The sequence below is a fragment of the Narcine bancroftii genome, chromosome 8 (genome assembly GCF_036971445.1).
Source record: "Narcine bancroftii isolate sNarBan1 chromosome 8, sNarBan1.hap1, whole genome shotgun sequence".
NCBI classification, from domain to species: domain Eukaryota; kingdom Metazoa; phylum Chordata; class Chondrichthyes; order Torpediniformes; family Narcinidae; genus Narcine; species Narcine bancroftii.
Window position 1 is genome coordinate 155,218,258 of NC_091476.1, and position 9,700 is coordinate 155,227,957.

The 9,700-nt window shown below is 44.3% G+C and overlaps 1 protein-coding gene across 1 annotated transcript in view; it reads right to left on the minus strand.

The window, feature by feature from the left end:
* LOC138741419 (AT-rich interactive domain-containing protein 1A-like) overlaps window positions 1-8,706 on the minus strand; it is a 127,526-nt gene extending 118,820 nt beyond the window's left edge. Inside the window, exon 1 of the mRNA XM_069895486.1 lies at window positions 7,423-8,706. Coding sequence (XP_069751587.1) covers window positions 7,423-8,412 — 990 coding nt within the window. The 5' untranslated portion in view covers window positions 8,413-8,706. The remainder of the gene's footprint in view (window positions 1-7,422) is intronic.
* Between the last annotated feature and the right edge of the window lie 994 nt (window positions 8,707-9,700).

Consider the following 9,700-nt stretch of genomic DNA (forward strand, 5'->3'; position numbering starts at 1 on the left):
CAAAGAATTACGAATCACAGGAGAATTAATGAAAAAAATTACTCCAAACCACAAGAGAGATGACCAAAATCTTAATTAAAAGTACCTTTTTAACGATGGTTTCAAAATACAAGATCATGGAGGAAATCGTAAGTTAAAATTTTTAACATTTGAAAGCAGAGACACCATTAATAAGTAAATGTGTGAAAGCTCAAGAGGCCAAAAGTGTAGATGAAAAAGGCAATGCTCTTAATTGACAAGGAGAATATGACCATAGATGGATACAAATTTTAAGATTTAAACAAAACTCAACTAAGGCCAAGTACTTTAGCTTGGATAAGGGTGAGGGATACACAAAACTTGATGCAAAGAGAACAAGTAGATTTTTGGATGATCCACCAAAGAACTGATTGTGGACTTCAGGAGGGGTCAGCAGTGGAAAATGGCAAAAGCTTCAAATTCCTGGGTGTCAACATCTCTGAAGATCTATCCTGGGGCCTTCATGTTGATGCAATCAGGAAAAAGGCTCATTAGTGGCTGTACTTCATGAGAGGTTTGAAGCAATTTGGCACGTCATCAAAGACGCACATTTCCACAGGTGTGCCATGGAGAGCATTCTGACGTTGCATCACTGTCTGGTATGGAGGTGCCAATGCACTGAACAGAAAAAGGCTGCAGAGTTGTGATCTCAGTCAGTGCCATTGTTGACTTCACTCTATTAAGTACACCTACAAGATGCAGTGTCTCAAGAAAGCTGCCTCAATCACCAAGGACCGTCACCACCCAGGCCATGCCCTCTTCTCACTGATGCAATCAGAAAGGAGGTACAGGAGCCTGAAGACAAAATCCCAATGATACTAAAACAGCTACTTCCCTTCTGCCATCAGATTTCTGAATTGACAATGAACCACACTTTCCTCTTTTCTGCACTAATTTTTTTTTAATGTAACTTACAGCAATTTGGCACCTACAATGCTGTCGCAAAACAACAAAGTTTGTGACATGTTCATGACAATAAATTCAGATTCTGAACTTTCTGAACACAAGAACAAAACATGCCAGCCAACAATATTGAAACGGTAAACAATGAATGTACAAAGAAACAAATGAGGATTTCCACAGCTTATGGCGTAAAGCAAGGACAGTCATGTAAAGCAAGGACAGTCATGTAAAACAAGGACAATCATGTAAAGCAAGGACAATCATGTAAAGCAAGGACAATCATGTAAAGCAAGGACAGTCATGTAATGTTAGTAGGTGGAAATAAATGGCTTTAATGATGGCCTGAACACAAAACCCACAATTCAATTCTAGCATCACAAAGATGGTGAAGACCTGATCATTTTCTGACAATGCAAGAGAGGATGGTGTCAACAGCTAGTCACCCTTAACGTGGACCAAAAATTCTGTCCAATACTTAGCTGGAGGAATTTATTGCTCATGCGAGGGAAATGATCCAATGATTTAGAAAGATTGACAGAAAAAGTGGTAGAGTAAAGTTAGGCTCACCAACATACATTTGTAAACTGATGTTGTGATTTCAAATGTTTCCAAGTTAGAGCACAAAGAGGAGGACAAGAATGTATCCCTACAAACACCAGAGTTAATATTAATAGTGCAGAAAAGGGAAAGAAGTAATTGTTGATAATATTAATGACAATGACCGAAACAGAACACAGGTGCCGTCTCACACAGAATGATGTTGAAAATACATTGGAGTAAAGAGTGGACAGCCTAAGTGTCAAAAATGACAGGTAAATCAAATGATTGAGGAATACACCCAAAGGCACAAATAGGAGAAAAATTGGAAATGCGGCAGAATGGATATCCTCAGCAAATATTTATTGTTGGTAGAAGAACAAAACAGATGCAACTGATCTGATGACATCAACTGAGTGATGAAAGGTTCTCAAATTTCTCCCACTTGGTGGAGGGAAGAGTGGGAAAGGTTTACGAAGACTTAACTTCACACGATAGGAGTGAACGATTCCCCTCCCTCCCACTATGACAATAAAGTTCATATAGTCGTTTAAGATGATGATTGGCTAAACCAATTCTCCACTATATCAAGTCTTCATCTTCACTGAACAAAAAAAAATACCATGCCAGAAAAAACAGCCAGGGTACCAGTAATAATTTTCACACAGCATCAAAAATGGGAGGGAAAAACATTGTCACAAATTGAGAATCAAAAACTAGATCATTGAGATTTGGAATGGGCAATTGTTAAGTGAACTGGAAGAGATTATCTGTTAGCAGCATAGAAAAATGCAAGGAGATATGTGGGTGGAGAGTGATCAACCAATGGTATTTTACTTTGTGGGAGAAATTTAGGTGTCAAGTGAGATGTCAGTGTAAAAGAAAATTAACTAATTAATATCCCAACCACATCTTATCCACCTTTTCCTCATCTAAAGCATTTTGAGTCAATCACTAAATCACACCAGACATAAATATGTCCCCATTTTGTACCGTATCTTTTGCACTTCAGGTTCCAAATCCCATCCACTGAAAACAGCTTGTTCCATCATTCAATTGTCTCAAATGCAATTTTAAAATTATTTCAAATCATGTTATGAATTCCTCTACATGCGTTTATTTAACAATTCTATTTCTTCAGATTTATGTAGTATTGCACTGAGAGTGTTGAAATTGCTCGACACACTAATATTCTTTCTACAGTAAATACCCCAAAGCTGGAGTTACCCTAAGGTCACTTTACAATTAGTGGCAACCCCCATGTAACAGGCTATTGAGTTAGAAAATGCAACTTCAAGATTTTCCTTTACATGAAGCTGTGACATCTGTGCATGTTCTAAGAAATAGGTGTTGATTTATTTACTACCCACCACCCCCTCCCCAAACATTGACACGCTTCATGAGAGCAAATTGTGTTCCACTTTTAAAATTTTGGGATAATGATTTAGGAATTATTTAATTACAAATTTCCATAATCCAAACAGTCAATGTGGTGGGGGTACCTGCATTTAGTCTCCTCTTAATTTTCCTGCCCCTCTCTTAATTCATACTACAGTAGTTATAAAATCCAGTGTAACTTCACATTTTATTCATTACTTTTAACAAAAATCTCCAAATTACTCTACATTTATACAAATCAACCATCACCCCAAATTAGTTCATTTGTTTCTACTAATTTTCAATTATATCTCCTGCTTTTATTCCCATGTCATGAATTAATACACTTCTGTAATTTTCATTGCTCCTCATAATTGTTTTGTGTACCCCCCCCCCCCCCCCAGTTTTGTCTGCACATACCCATGAACTGATATAAACAGTCTGGAAATAAATTCTGTGGAACTCCCTTATTAATTTTCAACATCTGAGAAACTACTTTCTTGCCTTCAGCTCATTTTTAAATGTTCCACCCTCGTTTTACCTGCCTTGGTTCATCCCCAGTTCATAATCATTAATCATTAACGACAACTCTGTTTCACTCTCTCTCTATTACACCTTCTGCCTAATCTTGTTGAGTACTTAAGCATTTTTTGTTTTTCTTCAAGTTTCCACCTTTTAGTTTTTTAGACATCATTTATACACAAAAAAAACACTTCCTGGAAATCAAGTGGTCTTGGCATGTCAACAAGATCATGAAATATAAAAGATCTACACCAACATGATCAATTTAAGCAGCTTTGAAATAGCAAACTAGCCACTCACTTCTGTGACAATTAAGGACTGAGAACAAATGCTGGCTTAACCAACAATCCCCACACCCGACATCAACACACCCAAGTACCCAGCAGAGACACTAACACAAGAAACTGACCCATTCTTGTTCTACTCAAGAAAAATCATGACAAATTGAAATATGTCAAGTTAAATATATTTTTTTAATCAATAGTGACCACTGTTAAGTCTGTGAGAGTACAATTTCAAAATTACAACAATTATTTTTTGGAATAGTATTGACTGAAATTAATTTAAAAAGACTTGCCCTTTCAGAGAATTTAAAATAACTCAGCTACTCTGAAAAGGAACATAAAACCATCCAAAATTATCCCAAAAATTCTAATCAATATTTCAAAACAAGTGAGCACTGAAACATCAAGGCACACCTTCTGGGAACTTTGCCTCAACCACTGAAGGTGAATAGTCTCAGGGATTATTTTCTCCAGATGTTGGAAACAAGTCAGACACTGGATGTAACCAAGTCAATTTACCAAGGTCTGCACCAGGTCTGTACACTGCACTTACAGTGGGTCTTCCACTGTATGTGAACAAGCCAAGACACAGAGATTTAACAAACTTAAAAGAAACAGGTGAAGGAGAAAGCCATTTTGAATGTTCAACCATTCATTAAGTTTTTGGCTCATCTTTTCCTCAAGTATCATTTTCCTACTGCAAACACATTTCTTATTTCCCTTAATCTTGAGAAATGTAAGGCCTCCAAGATAAAATATCCAAAGTAAAACACAAAAGGCTCCAGATACCATGGTTGAAGTAAAAACAGTGCTGGAAAAACTCAGAAGGTCAGAGAGTACTTTATTTAGCAAACATTTCAGGCTTGGTATCAAGGTATGGAAAAATTCCTTGATGAAGGGGTCAAGCTCGAAATGTTGGTAGGTATCATTATTTTTGCTATATAAAGTAGTGTACACTGTTTAGTTTCTCCAGCATTGTGTTTTTACTAAAATATCCAAAGATTTCCTATCCTTTCAGTGATTTCAGTCCCAAAAGTCCTATCCCTTTTTTTGAGATGTGTCCCCTGCGGGTAGATTCATTGACCATGGAAAAGTTCTTCGCTGTGTCTACCTTACTGAGTCTTAAGAATTTCTGATGGACTTCTCTTCCAATATATTTTTGATAAAGACAACTAAAATTGCACTGTTCATGTGATTGCAAAAAGACATTATTTGATTGTAACACAACACCTTTATCACTACAAATTCAAGGTTGAAATGCCATTTCACTTTCACACCTGCACGTTAGTGTAACGTGATTTTGGGCAAGGACACCCAGCTCCCTTTAAACATCAACAATTCCCAAACTCTCACCATTTAAAACAAAATCAGCATGTTTTTTTTCTATCAAAATGGCCTCACCATTTTCCTCATTGTTCTATATCTACCATGCTGTTATTCCTCATTAATAAGAGCCTTTGAAACTATTTCATCCTTATCCATATTTAAGTGTCAGAAGCAAATTTGGAAACATCTAGACCCCTCCCCACCCCCGTCAAATGACCCATTTTCAAATAATCAGGGCTCGTGCTCCCCACCTCTCAGAGCCTACTAACCTGAGACAGACACATTTTCTGGTTGGAATATCATCTCCAACTGCATATACTCTAGCCTTGTTCTCTACCCTGTGTGGAACATTATCAAACACCTCCTGAAAATACAAATACACTTGTACCCGTCTGTACCATGATGCCCATTCTACAAGACACATCTGCAAAGACTCCAAATTATTAAACAATTTCCTTTTAGAAGTTTACACTGCAATTTTCTCAATGCCTTAAAATCACATCCTTGATGATATTCTACTACTCTCCCAACAACTGTTGGGATAATATGTTGGTACTCGCCATTTACTCTCTTTTTTTTTTAAATGGGAAGATAGGTGTTCACATTTGTTGAGCTTTCAACATCCTCCAAAGAATGTAAAGAATTTTAGGGGATGATACAATGGAAAATGCAAAATGCTTTCAAGGAAGAGTTAGATAGAACTATTAAAGATAGTGGAATCAAGGGATACTGATTGTGGATGATCAGCCAGGATCACAGTGAATGGCAGTAATGGCCTACTCCTACTGTCTATTGACCTTAAGTTTCTTTTGCATATCCACTGAAATGGACAAGGAAAGACGAAGGTGTAATACACACAAAAGGAGATGGGCATGAAGAAGCACAAAGGGAAAGCTAGGAAGACCACCAGTGCTAGTCAAGCAGCAAATGCAGGAAAGTACAAGGTCAGCAAGAACAAGAGGCAAGATTGAGAAGGCAAAACTTAACGAATTGCCTGAACATAGAAAATACAAGAGCAAAGTATAGATATTGCTCTAATAATTGGGGTTAAAGCAGAGGGATTGGTCAGAGACTCTGGTTTGTTTGGAAATTCAGGAACAATCTTGAGACCACAGGGGAGTGGTAGTTTACACAACGGTCAGTGGAAAAGTATCCCTCTACCATGGTCTGAAGATTGATAAAAGTGAACAGACATTTCAGGTATTAAGTAGATTGGGTAAGCAATGCCAAGGAGGGAGGGGGTCATGTACAGGCAAGAGGACATTTGAATTGGCACCACAGCAAGAGGCAGAAAAAGGTGAGAAAATCTAAGGATGCAGGAGGTCATTAGAATGGACCAATGGCCAATAACATGTCAGCCTGCAGAGGACAATGCAGCAAAGGAGTCTCAAAAATAAAACAAGCAGAGCTCACTCAAAAGCTGAGGACCACAGCATTGGCCGTGTATTTTGGTGGATATGAAGCTAGCTCTTGAGAGGGTGGGGGAGCACAGGTGTGTGGGTGGAACAGAGAGAAAATGCAGAGTTGGCCAAAGAGATTGGAACACAGAATAGTCATCAAAAGTCAATCAGAAATGCACCCAACTGAGTTAAAAAAGTAGAGGGAATCACCAGGAGTGTTTTGTTAAGTCGAGGGTTCTTGGATGCCATAAAGTGCAGGAACAAAGACAACAATTGAGGGAGTGAGAAGAAAGCATAGGGAATGATGGCAGAGATTTAAAGAAAGCCAAAGGTCACCCACAGAGTATGAAAGATGCAGGACAAATCAAGAGTGTGCCAGAAGATTCGGGGCAAAGCGCAGCAACACAAGAGCAAGAGCAGTGTAAAGAACCAAGACTTCATTGGGGACAGGAAGGCAGTAATAGCAGGAACTTTGGGGCTACAATATGGTGTTGGGTGTCGCAGAAAGCTATTATTGGTGGTTGTGGGAGAGAACAACGCAAGAACAGATATCAAGTTAATTAAACCGAAACGGCACTGGTCAATAAGGGAGAAGAGGGATGAAGTGGGAGGGAGGAGGAGGGCATTGGTGGGAAGGAGCAGAAGGACAAATCGTAGTGGGAAGTTTGGATCAGGAAATAGTGAGGAGAGTTTCGAGGAGGAAAAGAACAAGGAAACCTCAAGGCTAAGGTTAAGGAGAACGAGCAGCGGTGGGAGGGCAGACCTTGGGCTGGCGTGCCTGACAATCCAGAAAAGGGACGCCTGGAGCTCTGGGGTCGGGTTGTGCCTCTCCCGCTCGGGTTTAAGCCTCACTTTACATAATTTATACCGAGAGCTGCAGTTCCAGTCGCACAAAGCCGGCCATTTTAGAGCGAATTCTTTGTACTGAGCGATCTCCACCGTCAGGGGCCCGATCCCTCTCCCTCACACAGCCATCGCCAACCCATTCCTCACCGAGGGGCCACCACTCCATGCCCCCAGATCCATTCGTTAACGACCAGTTATTTTTTTTTTACCTGGGACCTGAGCAGGGGCTGCCCGCTGTTGCCGGGACTGATGGGCGGATGGTGCATTCTTTGTTGCGCTGCTGCCCAGCTCGCACTCGCGTACTGGCCGCCCAGCTCGCCTCCCTTGGCCAGCTCATGGCTGCTGTTATAGTCCTGGTGGGCCTGGTTATAGTTAGTGAAGGCCCGGGCTCCGCTCGGGGAGGTGAGCAGCTGGTTGAGGGTGGGTGTGCTCGAAGCCGTCTGCGACTGCTGCTGGAGGCCCGGGCCGGCCGCCGACTGCTGGTGCTGCCCTGCGAACCGCTGGAAACTCGGGGCCACGTTCGAGGCCGAAGCTTTGGGACCGGCCGCCCCGGCCCGCGGCGAGTTGAGGCCGTAGCCCTGGTTGGTGTAGCCGCTGCGGGCCGGATAAGCCGCGGTGTAGTTGTTGTAGTGGCCGAAGGCCTCGTGTGAATTGGGCTGGAAGGAGTCGAGGGCGCCGGGGTGCAGCGCTGCCCCCATGCCGGGGCTTTGTTGTCCGCCATGTTGGTGAAACGGGCCCCGGTAATGGTTGTAACCGTAGCCGGCGGCCGGGCCAGGGCTAGGCGCGGGGTTCGCGTTGGCCATGGGCCCAGAGCCTCCGCCGTTGTTGCTGGAATGGTCGAAACGCTGGTCGCTGGTCAGGAGGCCTAGACTGGCGGCGGCGGCCCGGCCAGGCTCTGGCTCCGCCGAGCCCGCTCCTCCGTTACTGTGCTCCGAGGAGGCCCCATCCGGCTCGCCGTGCGGCTGGTGGCCGCTGTCCTCGTCGCTGTGATCGCCGGGTCCCGGGGCCGCGCTCAGCCGGTGATTGCTGAAGGTGTCCCTGGCGCCGGAGCCCGGCTCCGAGCCGTTGCCCGGCAAGTGGTGTTCCTGCTCGGCGGCGGCGGCGGCGCCGGGCCCACTGCCCGCCTTCAGCGCTGCCAGATCGCCGCCCTTGGCCTGGTTCATGTCGCCGTCTCGGAGGGCGCTGACCGGAGCGGCCATACTGCCCGCCGCTCCGCGCGATCCCCCTCCGCCGCCTCGCCCTCGGCGTGCGTTCGATCTCTCTCCCGTGGCTGGCCTGGCGGCCCCAACCCGCCGCTCCTCCCGGCTCGCTCGGCGTTCGCGCTCGCTTTCACCCTCCTCCTCCTCGGCGGCGGCGGTCACACGGTCGCGGTGCCGGTTCCGCGACCGCTCCGCATGGTTGGGTGTGGGGTGAGCGCAGCAGTCCGAGCCCGTCTAACGGAGCCTCGGGCCCAGCGCAACACGCGGTCTGACAGAACTACTAGCCATGTTGTGGAGGGGGCGGCGGCAAAACCTGGAGCGGAGCGGGAGGGGGAGGGGTGGGGGAGCGGAGCCAGGTCTGGGGGGTGGGGACATCCGGGGGGCGGAGCGGAGCCTGGCTCCCGAGGCGGGGCTTTAGCTTGGGGGCGGTACCGGGCCCTGTCAATCACATCACTCCATCCACTCTCCCCCTCCCCCACCTTCAGCGCAGAGCTAAACAAGCTCATTTCTTCCTTCCTCCACTTTCCCCCCCCCCCCCCCCCCCCCATCCTCCCTGGACACTTTCAAGAGATTCTGCTCACAGCAAAACTCTGCAGACCCCGTGGTGGAAGCAAAAACACAATGTTGGAGAAACTCAGCAGGTCAAACAGTGTAGCAAAGATAAAGACACAGAACCAACCTTTCAGCCTTTCATTAAGATAGGAACAAAATGGAGACAGATGCCAGAAGTTTCAGGCATAATTTTGGTAACTTATTCTAACTTTTTGGTATAATTTCATTCTTCCACTAAATCTTGCACCTTCCTTAAATCCCAACAACACTCTGGGGAACAATGTAAAATCACATTGCAGGTGAAACTTACCAGGTCAGTGTACTTAACATCACAAAGATACATGACCCACGTTCTGGGCTTGAGCCCTTGATGAAGGTATTGCTCGTATCTTCGTGGAGGGCTCAAGCCTAAAACATTATGTAGAAGGTTGAGAGGGGATTTGATAGAAGTATTTAAGATTATGAAAGGGATAGACAGAATGGTTGTGGATAGACTATTTCCGTTAAGAGGAGGAAAGATTAAAACAAGAGGACATGAGTTAAGAATTAAGGGGCAGAGGTTTAGAGGTAACATGAGGGGGAACTTCTTTACTCAGAGAGTGGTAGCCGTGTGGAATGATCTTCCGGGAGAAATAGTGGCGGCGGAGTCAATTGTATTATTTAAGAAAAGGTTGGACAGGTATATGGATGAGAAGAAGATGGAGGGTTATGGCCATTGTGCAGGGAGGTGGGACTA